This window comes from Plectropomus leopardus, chromosome 1, assembly GCF_008729295.1.
Source record: "Plectropomus leopardus isolate mb chromosome 1, YSFRI_Pleo_2.0, whole genome shotgun sequence".
Lineage (NCBI taxonomy): Eukaryota > Metazoa > Chordata > Actinopteri > Perciformes > Serranidae > Plectropomus > Plectropomus leopardus.
In genome coordinates this window covers 32324070-32337530 of record NC_056463.1, presented here as the reverse complement: position 1 = coordinate 32337530, position 13461 = coordinate 32324070, and the positions used below count along the sequence as shown (strand labels likewise).

At 41.6% G+C, this 13461-nt stretch overlaps 1 protein-coding gene across 2 annotated transcripts in view; it reads right to left on the bottom strand.

Annotated features, from left to right (window-relative positions):
• The window catches only part of LOC121941091 (semaphorin-7A), a 35541-nt gene extending 22755 nt beyond the window's left edge, over positions 1 to 12786 (bottom strand). The window contains exons 1-9 of one of the 2 annotated variants that reach the window (XM_042483821.1): positions 12414 to 12786; positions 4959 to 5092; positions 4776 to 4835; positions 4571 to 4669; positions 3368 to 3467; positions 2889 to 2984; positions 2627 to 2769; positions 2283 to 2461; positions 1621 to 1723 (exon numbers count right to left, since the gene is read on the bottom strand). In XM_042483821.1, the coding sequence (XP_042339755.1) occupies positions 1621 to 1723; positions 2283 to 2461; positions 2627 to 2769; positions 2889 to 2984; positions 3368 to 3467; positions 4571 to 4669; positions 4776 to 4835; positions 4959 to 5012 (834 nt within the window). In that variant the 5' untranslated portion in view covers positions 5013 to 5092; positions 12414 to 12786. Of the gene's footprint in view, positions 1 to 1620; positions 1724 to 2282; positions 2462 to 2626; positions 2770 to 2888; positions 2985 to 3367; positions 3468 to 4570; positions 4670 to 4775; positions 4836 to 4958; positions 5093 to 11937; positions 12112 to 12413 lie in introns of those variants that run through there. The other variant, XM_042483813.1, reaches the window with a different exon arrangement.
• Between the last annotated feature and the right edge of the window lie 675 nt (positions 12787 to 13461).

The following is a 13461-nucleotide window of genomic DNA, read 5'->3' as shown; positions in this document are numbered from 1 at the left end:
TCAGGTGTTTCTTGGACATGTAAAATTTTGACATTTTAGCCATACTATAGCCTTGTGTTTTGTTCTTTTTTTTGAACTTGTATTTTATGGGTTTTTGGGCTGTTTTTGATGTTTTTTCAACACTGTATCCAGTAACATGCCTTTACATGCTATACTAAGTAGTTTTCAGGTGTTTTTTTGGACATGTCATATTTTGACATTTTCGCCATACTATAGCCTTGCTTTTTTGGTCATTTTTTTAACATGCTATTTTAGGAGTTTTGGGGCTGTTTGTGGATGGTTTTTCAACACTGTATAGAATCACATGACTATACATGCTATACTAGGTGGTTTTCAGGTATTTCTTGAACATGTCAAATTTTTAACATTTTCGCCATACTATAGCCTTGCTTTTTTGGTCATTTTTTCAACATGCTGTTGTAGGGGTTATTGGGCTGTTTTTGGATGGTTTTTCAACACTGTATACAATAACATGCTTCTACATGCTATACTAAGTGGTTTTCAGGTGATTTTTGGACATGTCAAATTTTGACATTTTCGCCATACTATAGCCTTGCTTATTTGGTCATTTTTTCAACATGCTATTTTATGGGTTTTGGGGCTGTTTTTGGATGGTTTTTCAACACTGTATACAGTACATGCCTATACATGCTATACTAAATTGTTTTCAACTGTTTTATGGAAATGTCAAAGTTTGCTATTTTATGTGGTTTTCAGCAATTTTATGGACAGGTCATATTTTGACATTTTTACCATACTATAGCCTTGCTTTTTTGGTCATCTTTTCAACATGCTATTTTATAGGGTTTTTCAGCTGTTTTTTGGACATGTCAAATTTTGAGTTTTACACCATACTATAGGTGATTTTGAAATATTTTATGCTATGATATGTTTCTGCACTCTATTTATTGTTGTTTTAAGCTGTTTTTTGGAAATGTTATATTTTGACCTTTTTTGCCATTCTATAGTATGGCATTTTCGGTCGTTTTGTCGATAAGCCATATTATGGTGTTTTGGGCCATTTTTGCAACATCCTATGCTATGGCGTATCTGGGCATGCTATTTTATGTGGTTTTATGGGGTTTTTCAGCTGTTTTTTGGACATGTCATATTATAACATTTTTAGCAATACTATAGTACGGCATTTTTGGTCATTTTTTTACATGCTACTTTATGGTGTTTCTGTCTGTTTCTGCAACATCCTATGCTATGGCGTGTCTCTGCATGCTATTTAATGTGATTTTATGTGGTTTTCAGCTGGGGGTTTTTTAACATATCATATTTTGACATTTTTCCTAAAACTATGGTATGGCATTTTTAGTTGTTTTGTTTTTACATGCTTTTTTATGGTGTTTCTGGACATTTTTGCAGGGTCTCCCCTGGCATTTACTTGCAAAATGTCAAATCTCTAATTCACACATACAGACATGGAAGAGACTCAAATGACCACAAAGAGATGAATGACAAAAATAAGACAAAAAAAATTACCTCAAAGACACACAAACCCACAAAAAATGCATAATGCCTCCAAAGAGACACAAAACCATCTCTGAGTTTATGTGTCTTGCGGCTATATTGGAGATCAAGGAGATCAAAGAGACCAATTTGCATAACACATACCTCCCTACGCCTGCCTGTTTGGAGGTCTGTGCCTTTGAACGCGGAGGACAGAAAGATCTTTTCAACATCTTGTATTGAGTAGACACAAACAGCACTCATGTTCCTGCAGAGAGACACATAAGTCAGCAGATATACACAGACATAAGGTGCTATAAGAAACTGTTGTGAGGTCAGTAGAGATTTTAGCCTTGATTTTCAAAAACTGAAAAAAAGCTGAGCAGATGGAACTAAGCTTAGAAAGGAGAACTGGAGTTAACTTGAGAGAGGAGTTACATTTCTCTTCCTTTACTTTTGTGTGAACAGCTGTTTTTAGTTTTGATTCCCATGTCATGATAGTCTGCAGTTATGTCTGACACAATAAGTATCTCTGCTGTTCTATGAAAAGACACAACAACAGCAAAGTCATTCTGCTTTTTATGTCCCATCATTGTGGCTAACTTTAATTTGATGATGTTGGTCTAAGACTTTTTCCAAAATGGGTCACCAGCAAAACATTTCATTTGGCTAATGCTTTCACTATGATCACACTTACACTGTACTTAATGTTTGAGAGCATTTATTTTACCCAAACCTTATTAAAACTTGAAATGTAAAAGTGTTCTAAAACTTAATAATATCCCTTCTACCTTTTCTTGAATACATGTATGATAATGGATTCATACCATTCATTTCTGAAGAGTGCATAAACCCTGGTATCCTGCCAATGCTTTGCACGCACAGTAGCCACGTCCACCAGCTCAGAGAAATGCTGTCCGCTGTCAGGATCTCCACAAAAGAGCCTGGCACTCATCTGGGATGTCCAGCTGGACTGCAAGGTGTTCTTGGGACCGCCACGATCGGCCTTGAAGCAATAAATAGCTGAATGATCAATCAATCATGCATAATGCACATAGAGCAGCTACTTTGTGCATGTATCTGATGCTAAAAAATACATTTTCATAAAAATCAAGCTTGAAAACTTAAAATGAAAAATGCAACATTAATTCCACAATTATGCAGGTCTTACCATGCAAACCCGTGTCACAAAAGGGAGCCACATTTCACTGTCCAAGTCTGTCTCTCGGTTCTTTTCCTTATAGAAGGCATAAACTTTATTCTGCAAGTGATTGTCTTTCTGTTTGCTGATCACCAGACCAACATAGTGCTGCTCTAAAGACAGAAAGCAGTGTAAATATTTACCTATATAGTCTTAGAATATATGAAGTGAACATCATTTAACTAATGAAACTTCTCAAGTCCTTATAGAAAACTAATCTCAATGCAAATACCTTTATCATGGCTTGCCGGTGCAATACTGTTTTCCCCAAACCTGTGGATGCCAACATACTCTTGAGATCCAGAGTATGTAATATAGAGATCATGATCTGGGGATAATGCAAAGACAACACAGAATATTATTTTTTATAAAGTTATTATTTTTAAGTAAGCAGGATTGCTTTGCTTTTGTTTTGCAGCAAGCATTAGTTCACCTTTCAAATTCCAGATGTCAGTTTCTCCTGCATGAAAAACAGCTCACTGATAAGCAAAGTTAGAATGGCCGTGTACTTGCAGTGATGCCAGTAGGAATGAATAGCAGGAACAAGCAGGAAGCTCTAGCACAATGTCATTAAAAAGAATGTTGGCAAAAAAAGGCGACAGAATCATAGGAAAGTGTTGACATGAGTAAAGCACGTTAGTAGTACGCTGGAGGGTAGAGAGGTAAAAAAGCTATCACCATAGAAAAGATACTGTGTATACAGAAACTCACCTACAAGAGCAGATGCTTCACCTTCCTTTATGACAAATTCCCTTATGCTTTTATTTATTTCTTTCAGCTGACTGCACCTGGGTGACTGCTCTGCTAAATTCTATAAGAAAACACAGAAGGTCTTTAACTATCTCTGCTATTCTCAATCTGGTAGCAGAAATGTGATTGAATGATTCAGCATACCAAATTCATAAGCCCTATGCATTTTAAAGCTACATCTGAAAAACAACAACAACAACAACAACAACAACAACAACACAGAATGACCCCCTTGCAGTCATATGCGAACCACTCAAGTTGCACTTACAGTTTACATCCATGTCTTTGAAAACATGGATGCTTTACAAACATCTTCAACCTGGCAGCACAAAAGATCTATGCAATTAGCCCAAAGAGGCATTTGGTCAGATACTGAAATGTATCTGACATATGACATATTAACATATGACAATGACATATTACCATTTCAGTATCTGACCAAGTGCCTCCCCTTCTTTTCCTGAGTTATGACATTGAATAATGGCTGAAAGTGTTTAAAGCAGCATTATGATGTCACAGTAGAGTTGACCTTTCGGATATAAAATGTCATTACTTCATCAATGTATCCCATTAGACAATTGTGGGAACTTTTGTCATGATTTGCATATTAGCCAAAAACAGATTTGTGAGGCGACACTGACCTTTGACCAACAAATTCGAATCAGTTCATTCCTAATTCCAAGTAAATGTTTGTGACAGATTTTAAGATATTCTCTCAAGGTGTTCTTGAGATATTGCATTGAGAATGAGATGGATGCAAGGTCACGGTGACCTTGGACCACTAAAATCAAATGAATCGAAATGTTGAGTCCAAGTGAACTTTGTGCCAAATCTGAAGAAATTCCATCAAGGTGTTCTTTAGATGTTACATTCACATGAATGGGACTGCTAGACATATGAACGGTTAAGTAACCTGAAACATAATGCCACAGAGGCATGAACACTTGCAAAAACAGGAAGTGTTGCACTTCCTTGTTCTTTAAATAGTTATCAGTGACTTTTTTAACACAATGAAGAAGAATCGGTTTGTTACCATGAGCAGTGTTAACAGGTATGACTAGACACAGGAGCACCCCGCTGATTTTCCCCAGTGCTTTCACAGCAAAATAGACATTTTTCTTCAATTCTCAGTAACATATCCAGTACATCTCTGTAGTGTCCTACCATGTCACAGCACATTGTTCCCTTATCATTACTTCCACACAGAAACACTGTGTTGTCTTCGGACTTGTTATGGACCAGAGTGATGTTATAGTTGCAATTCTAAAGGAAAAAGGGCAAGAATTTTTGTAATGTTTCAATCAAATATGACCAACATATAACATGCTCTGCTGTTTGCTCTTATTTTAAATTATTTTACTGCTTTTACTCTTTGTGGAGGCCCATTGTTGATGCATGCAGTCCATGGCACGTGTATTTCCCGAGGAGTCTGGTAAGAGAAAAGATATAGGACAAGCATTATATTCCACATCCATATAAATTCATGCAATCTGTTTTTGGAACAGACTGTAGAAATTTGCACTGTAATCAAACAGTATGAGATGTTCACTACCTTCTGAGGATTTTGAAAGTCAAATGAATTCAGGTGTTTGCGTCCGGCAACCATGACAATGCCTGACTTTCTTTGCAGAACAATCCCTACAGGTGCATTGTGTTCAGGCAAGGGTGACTTTTTCACTGCAGCCTCTACGATTAAAAAAATAATGAAAAAAACATTGGTTGTGCATGAGATAAGGTCATATTGTCCTTTTACAATGACAGCGTTGATCCATTGGTCCACCCCTAGTCCAGATTAAAGTATCTCAACAACTACAGCATGAATTGCCATGGAATTTTGTACAGTTTCCTCTATCTTTCCTCAAATGCTACCATGAGGTTGACATTTTTCGTCTTTTGTGAACTATGGTTAGATGGATTTCCATGAACTTTGGTGCTGATATGAGCGATCCTCAAATGGCAAATTCTTCAACAAATTCCAACTTTTTACAGACATTCCTGACTCCAAGATGAAGTACTTCAGTGATTCTCTGACTTTTCCCTAATGCCAGCATGAGGTTGTTTTGGGTGAAATGTCTCGACTTTTGGATGGATGATCATGGAAGTTGGAGTAGATATCCATGTCCTAGGGTGAATTGTAATGACTTTGATGGAAAGACTGTTTGTGAGTTTTTAATATCATATTTAAATATTACATATTTATGTTGCTTGTTTTGTCTAATCAGCAGCCAGAGACCAAAATGTATGCCATTTAGAATGATACTAAACAGAAAGGGGAAGCAGAAGTAAAGGAACATTCAGATTCATGCAATGGTATATTTTGTCTAGCATGGAAAGGAACAGCAATGACAATCTTGACATGGTCTCCAGTCTTCTATCACAAAAGTGTTTGCTAACCTTACTCTCCATCTAGTGAAGCTTTATAGCAGAGTTTCAGGAGCAGGACCACACCTCTACCGCACCTCAACCGCGCCTCTTCCGGCTTAAATATCCTCCTAACCCAATCTCCCCCTTTCGTTCTCGTTATTCTGCACGAGCGCGTACCGACACACCACGTAGCGTTTCGCTCTCAGTCGGCTGCGGTTCGCTCACTCACCCCTATTATGGATTCTGTCTCTCTGTCTCCATCGGATGACAACCTTCGGTCAAAGCCGTGACGATGGCCCTCGCCGTCTCCATCTGGCCGTGCAGGCGTCCTCAGGGTCCGACGCCGACAACTTCTCTGTCACATCCGTGCCGGAGACACCGACTTCGGCAGTGCAACCGGCCGCCGGCCCCTCGGTTGCCTCCATGGTCCATGTTCCACCCGGCTCCTCTCCGCTCACCATCCAGATGTACGGCTCGGCCGATGGTTCCTCTGCATCTCCTGGTCCACCACCCTCAGCGGAAAGAAGAGGACGCGGTCGCCCCCGTGCAGCCCTGCACCGCTGCGGTTCTCCTACTCCATCGCAGCGGAGGATGGTGACGGCCTCCCGCCGTTGTCTCGACTCTGCCGGCTCGGCGGCCCGATGTCGAGCGACGAGCGCTGGAGCACCGTGTGGAGCGCGGCGTCACCGCGCTCCAGCGAGGTCTCCCGATTGCCGGCCGCCTTTGCAGACCGGGGAATACCGTTTCGCAGAACTGACAACAAGCTTTTTGATATCCTGACATCTGAGTGCTGCTCTGTCAACATCGGCGCTCTTCCGGGTGACGTCATCGCGGTGGCTCCCGTCGTGTGCCATGACGTCAGCACCTCGGTTAAAGGGCCGGTTCGTCTTCAACCACTTCCGGCGGCCCGTGCCGAATAGGAAGCGGGGACATGCTGCCTCGGGCGAGTCAAGTCAAGTCTAGTCAAGTAAATTTTATTTGTTGAGCCCATTATCACAAAACATGGTTCGCCTCAGTGGGCTGTACAGTTTACGACATCCCTCTGCCCTTAGACCCTCACATCACCCAAGGAATAACCCGAAAACACACAAAAAAAAAAAAAAAAAAAGAAAAAGTCGCTTTACCTCGGTCCCACCGGCCGCGGAGGTCAGGTTTGCTTGAGGCGTCTGATGTGTCGTGGCGCCCTCCCACTCCCGCCAGCTCACCTGACCTGGGATTCTCGACGCTGTGTCGCCTTGACTGTTCTCCCTCCTCAATTTGAGCAGCCCGCTCATGTTGGACCGCCTGGCACTGGGATGTCAGCGCCACTTCCTGCTCTTCCTGGCCATCCACAGCAGCTCTGTCCCCTTGGGGCACCTGGCACCGGGCTGCCGCTCAACCTTAGCAATTGCAGCATTTGTTTCTTGATGGAATTTCTGGCACCGGGGTATCGGTGCCCTCGGCCGCTTATGCTCGACAATCGCACCACTTCGCTCTTGCTGGGGCACCCTGCACCGGGATGCAGTTGTCCCCAGTCGTACACCCACAGCTTCCTGGTCTGTTGGGTTGTCGGCGTCCCCAGTCGTGCAATCCCAGCCACTGCACCAGTTCGCTCTTGCTGGGGCATCTGGCACCGGGTTGTCAGTGCCCCTCACCGTGCCTCCGAACGACCCGCAGCAGCCGGCCTTGGTTGAGACTCCCGCCTACGCCTCCCAACCCGTCTGGGCCGGGGTTGTTGGCACCGGGCTGCCACCGAATTTTCCCTCTCATCCTGTGCACCATGTCGTTTCGTCCACGGTTCTGGTCTCCTTTCCAATCGTTTTCTGTTGTGGCGGCCTTTGCCTACTTTCACCCTGGCCACAGCCGATCCTCCCTTCCGCCCTCCTGGCGCTTTCTCCGGTTCCCTCCGATCTTCGTACCCAGATTCTTGACTGCACCGGGCCGCCAGTGCCCTCTACTGCTTAACATCGATGCCTGCAGCGGATTGCTTTGCTGGGGAGTCCGGCATTGGGATGCCATTGCCCCCGGCCGTGCACGCCCGGCAACCACACCACTTCGCTTTCGCTGGGGCATCTGGCACCAAGGTGCCGCTGCCCCCAGTTGTACGTTCACAGTGACTTCGACAGTTGGCTCTCCTTGGGGCATCTGGCACCGAGATGTCGGGGGCCCACAGACGTACGACATCGGCTACTGCAACGGTTCACTCTCCTTGGGGCTTCTGGCACTGGGCTGCCAGTGCCCTCTACTGCTTACCCTCGAAGCCTGCATCCGCATTGTTCCCCGGGGGGGGGCTTCCTTTCTCATCCGTTGCCTGTCGCTTCTTCCGTCCCGTCGCTCATGGCCTCCGTCTCTCTCGTTGCGCCCAGCCGCGCCGAGCTCTGGTTCTGGCTCCGTCTGCTCGGCGATTGGAACGATTCTCCTTCTTTATGACGATCACCTGTCTCATCCTCAGGACGTCAACTTTTTCGATGACGCGGCTCCGTCTGCCGGTTTTGGGGTTTTTTTACGATGAAAGTTGGTTCGTAGGCAAATGGCCCCAAGAGTTGGAAGGAGACTGCCAGGTCACTTTCTCTGCTCTCTTTGAGATCTACCCCATCATCGTCACCACCACGTTATGGGGCCGTGAATGGAGTCGCCTATCTGTCCTCATCTACTCAGACAATCTCGCAGTAGTTTGACATCATAAATAAAGAAGTTCAGAAGCTTGGCTCCTCATGTAGACGCACACCCAACTCCGGTTCCTCCATATTCGACCTTGTCTTTCAACATCTAAACCCAGCTTTCATGCCCCTGATCAGGAATCTCAGAACACCATCATCAATAGCCTGTCCCCATGCAACTCTCTCTCCATATCGGTCGGCTTGGAATTGTTTCCACAACTTTCACGACATGCATAACATCACTTTTCCTTCATTTGATCTCATCACCTTAACCTGCTTCATCACCCACGGCCATTCTGTCTTGGGAAATCAAAACCCAGACAATCAAAGTCTACCTCAGCGGCATTTCGTTCATCTCTAAACTCCTAACCGGTAGTCATGGCCAGCTCATGGTCATCCCCAGATCACCTCACTGCTCAGAGGCCTCTCACACTAAGAACCAGCCCAAAATCCTCGTAGACTCCCATTAACCACGGATCTGCTGTCACGCTGTATCCACACCATCCGCTCCAGATATAGCATACCTCACGTCAACCAAACTCAAGAGGCAATGTTCATTCTCGCCTTCTTCCGTTTCCTCAGATGCTCAGAATTCACTGCTTCGACCCTTCGATACGATCCACGTCAGCACGCCTGCCTCTCGGACCTTTTTTTCTCTAACGACACCATAGTTATTTTTAAAAAGAACCAAAACCAACTAATCTAGCCAACCCACTCCTGTCTTCTACTTTAACATTCAATCAGTTCTAAACGCCTTCCTTATTCTCTCCAATTACTTACATTTCCGGACATCACAAAGCAAATCCCAAGATGACCCTCTGTTTGCATCTGAATCCGGCCAGGTGGTTACCGGCTTCTGGTTCCACCAACACTTCCGTCAGGTCCCGTCATTGTCAGGCATCTCTCCCATGAATTACTCCGGACATTCTTTCAGAATCGGAGCTGTCACCTCGGCTTCCCGCAGCAGTATACCGGAACACTTTATTCAGATCATGGGCAGATGGTCCTCCCAAGCTTATCACCGTTACGTCCGTTCCGACCTAAGAGATCTCAAATCGGCTTTTTCCTCTCTCATATAATGCACGCTTTTGGGGATCTGTCGTGCCCGGGAGCCACGGCGGATTCCCACCGAAGCTTCCCCACCCCGCACTCAACCATCCATTCCAATAATCCAACATCAATGTTTATACCAAATCTACATTCACGTCAATAAATTGTTAAAATTAATTCCGATTGAGGTGTGGTCCTTGCTAGTGAAAAAGTGGTAAAGACAATCTGAGGGCATCTGGTGGATGGATGGAAAATGGCAATGGGGGGCGTGGGAATTTAGGGAATGTGGCTGCAGAGGACGGACAGAGAAACTGACTGTTACACTGTCCTATTTATTGTGCCTCTTAGAAGCTTTTTGGCTGGCTACTGCATAAATATCTGCTTTGTCTGCATCATGTCTCACGAACAACCCACCAGTGTGTTTCCAATCTTTAAACGTACTTTTGGTAACAGTCCTCTTTGACTTGGAAATTTGGGTACCATTTGGATGACAAAGACAACTTTCCGCACTGTTGTTCTTCTTATTGGTGCTTTAAGCAGACATTTGACTCATCACAGCAGAAAGTACAGATATTACTGACAACAGTAACAATGGCTCTTTTCCTCTTTAAGAGTCCCGGTAAATCATTCAATCATCAAGTGTGACAGCAAGGGAGCATGCACTGATGCACTTAACTGGAATTTTGATATCGATCCTTTTTTTTTTGTTTATATCTGCATGTTTCCTCATGTGTCATCATATGTCATCTGTTAAAAAGACCTGTTGTTCATGAAGTGAGAAAGTTCCCTAATTGGTGCAATAACTTGACAAGCTCAGTTTATACTGTTATTGTTCAGTAAATATACTTTTTTTAATTCTTTAGTTTTAATGTTACTATAATATCCATGGTGGCTGTGATAGTACATTTTGATTATATCCCAATGACAAAATAACTAATTCATCTATGATAACTTCTTAGAGTGGACCTCCTGTTTTCAGTTGACATGAATGTCCTACTTAGGGTTGGCTAAAATGTACTGCCTCATGTATTTGCTGATGACACATCTTCATATGAAAGTTTTTATATGTTAGACAAATGAACATCTTTCATCTATTTCCATATGGTTTCAGATGATAAAACTCTCAATAAAAAAAATCTGCTTTTATGATCTTTTGTAACAAAAAATTAAAAAAAAATAAAACACCCAAATACTCATCGAAATAACTCCTTGGAGTCAAGCAGACAAAAAAACAAACATGAAAATACCATATTGAAGTTGTCTGTAAAGAGACTGAAGTCAATTGGTATCTTTAGTAAAATAAGTACAGTTAATAATTCATGTATTTTAACTTTCTTTTTTTTTAATCTTCATATTAGGTATTGTAAAACTACTTTTGCCACTATATGTCCCAGTTATCTCAATAAGATATTTTTTAATTCAAAAGTCATTTTTGAGAATGATTAGCCTGCTAAAAGATGCCACTGATGTACTCTTCAGAAAACATTAATTTCTATCTATTTTTAATGTGACAGATACCAGACTTGTGCATAAACATGTGCATCTTACTTGTCTGTTTTTTTCACAACTTCACCAAAATCTTCCTTAGATATTCACTAATGTTCCACATAATGAGTTTTATTTTCCATATTGTTGGACTCCCTTTAAATTTACAAACACTTTACTTGATTATTATTTTATGTATCTTCACTTGTGATTATAAACTTTTGTAATTTGTACACTTCTATCAATTTTGCATCACTGCCTAGTCCAGAAACTTTGATAAATTGTTTTGATATTTTACTTTTTAATGTATGATTTTTGAGTATCTTGAGTGTAGGGGGGGTATACTCAGGTATACAGAGTATACCCACTTCTTTTTCAGAGTTTTTTTTTTTTTTTTTTTACAGTATATATACCTTTCAGCCAAAAAGCCACAGGAATATATAAGAGTATTCACTTCCTTCCTCAGTAACCTACCCAGCTACCTAGTAGTACATCCACCTCGTCTACTATACTACACCAAAGAGTATTTCCATGAGCTCTTTTGGCTTCTAACCTCTCCTGCACAATGCTCAAACTCTTTAAATTCTTACCATTATTTTTTTTTCTTTCTATTCACATATATGTGCAAAAAGGGAAATTAAACTAATAAAATTAATGATTTTAGAGTGTTTGTGTCTATGTAGTCAATCACTCGTATCATTGTCCTTCAGTTTTCTATCATGATTTAATTCCTACAGAAGAATTTTCAGTACTCTGATGCCTGGAGCTTCTAGAAACCTCATACTGTGCCAGAGGAACACTTCAGAAATTAAACTGAGGCAATGCAGCAGACCTGCTGTCTGCCAACATAAATTACATTCCTCAAAATATTTTAAAATATTTTGGGGTTTTTTTTTTCTTCTTAGTAGTCTTCCACGACGAGTTGCTGCATCATCTAAATTTCAAAACTATTTCATGTCTCAGCGTTGAAGAGAAATGCGATATTGTTCATACCTTTCTCCCCGAATGTCATCCTCGGTAAATGCGATAAGTCTCTGTCTGCCTCTGTCAAACTACAGAGGCATGAGAATAAGAAAAATAATGTTGAAAATGAGAGTAACATTCTTCTTCCACGGTATCAAATTGCGACGCTGCCTAACTGTAAACTTCAGCTGGGGGCGCGTCTATTTACTGGTGTCGAGTCGGCGTTAAAAAGCCCTGCCTCTAAACTCTCTGTAATACCATGAAGAGTCATCTTATAGGCATCGCGCAGGCTAAGTAACATAATTGCAGAAAGGTTTTCATCTTCTACTTCTTAAAAAATAATTTTAAAAAAACAAGGAAATATATTATATTCTCTTGAAATGCCGTTGCATACATAACTAAATAATTACAACACATACATACATACATACATACATATATATGTATGTATGTATGTGTTGTAATTATTTAGTTATGTATGCAACGGCATTTCAAGAGAAACTCACAGTGAAGAGTAACAAGTCCAAGAAGTCCAAACAGACGTTAAAATAAATCCACAGAGTCGCTGAAAAGGAGCAGAGAGAAGTCCAGGCAGGCGCAGGTTTAGGTTCTGGTGGCTTTAAAACGATCCCGTGCCACATTTTGAAGTAACACAGGAAAACAGTAGGTGGGCTCGTGCACAAACCCACGCGAGAAACGGGAGTGGGATTGGGACAGCCAGGGGGTGAGCAGGTGTGTTGATTGGTGGAGCAGTCAGGTGATAGAAAGGACACCGGTGGATGCATGGAAAATGGCAGCGAGAGAGGCTGGGAATTTAAATTCATACATATCATCCTGTGGTCCAAAAATATTACTAAACATGAACAACTCTCTCCGCAAAACTACAGTGCTAAAACTCAAATGTGTGATGTCATAGAGTATTAAGTCCAGAGCTGCTCCTACACAATGAATAGTAAAAGATGCTAATGTTAACTTTTCTACATGTAAAGGTGCTCTGTACAGTGTAATGTCATGCAAATAAAGTCATTTGAATTTAAAATTTGAATTAAAGATGTTTTCGGTGAAACAGAGAGCAGTCAGGGCAGGGGAATGATAAGAATACACATGGACATTTTGTCTTTCTGTATTGAGAACACTACAGTAGAATAAAGCTCATTTGGGTATTGGTTTCTGGCATTGAGAGACAGGAGCTCATGTTCACAAATATTGACTGAACTCTCTTAAGGCATGGAAATAATATGCTGAAATTATGAAGTTAGGTGGTGTGTCATGTTGATTATTTATTCCAGCAAGTAGATATTTTTATTACATTTCTGATACAGGTGAAACAATACAAAAAGAAGTTAAAAAAAAAAAGAAATAAGCAATTAAATGAATATTTATTACTTAAATAATATAATATTAAATGAACACCATTATTAAGCTGCAGTGACAACTGATGATGCTCTCTGGTTAGTTCGTTTTTACCGATTTCTGATATGATCAACAGCACAAATGTGACTTTTCTAGCCTCTGCTCTTTATGCAGACCTTTATGAAGTCCATCATCATGGAC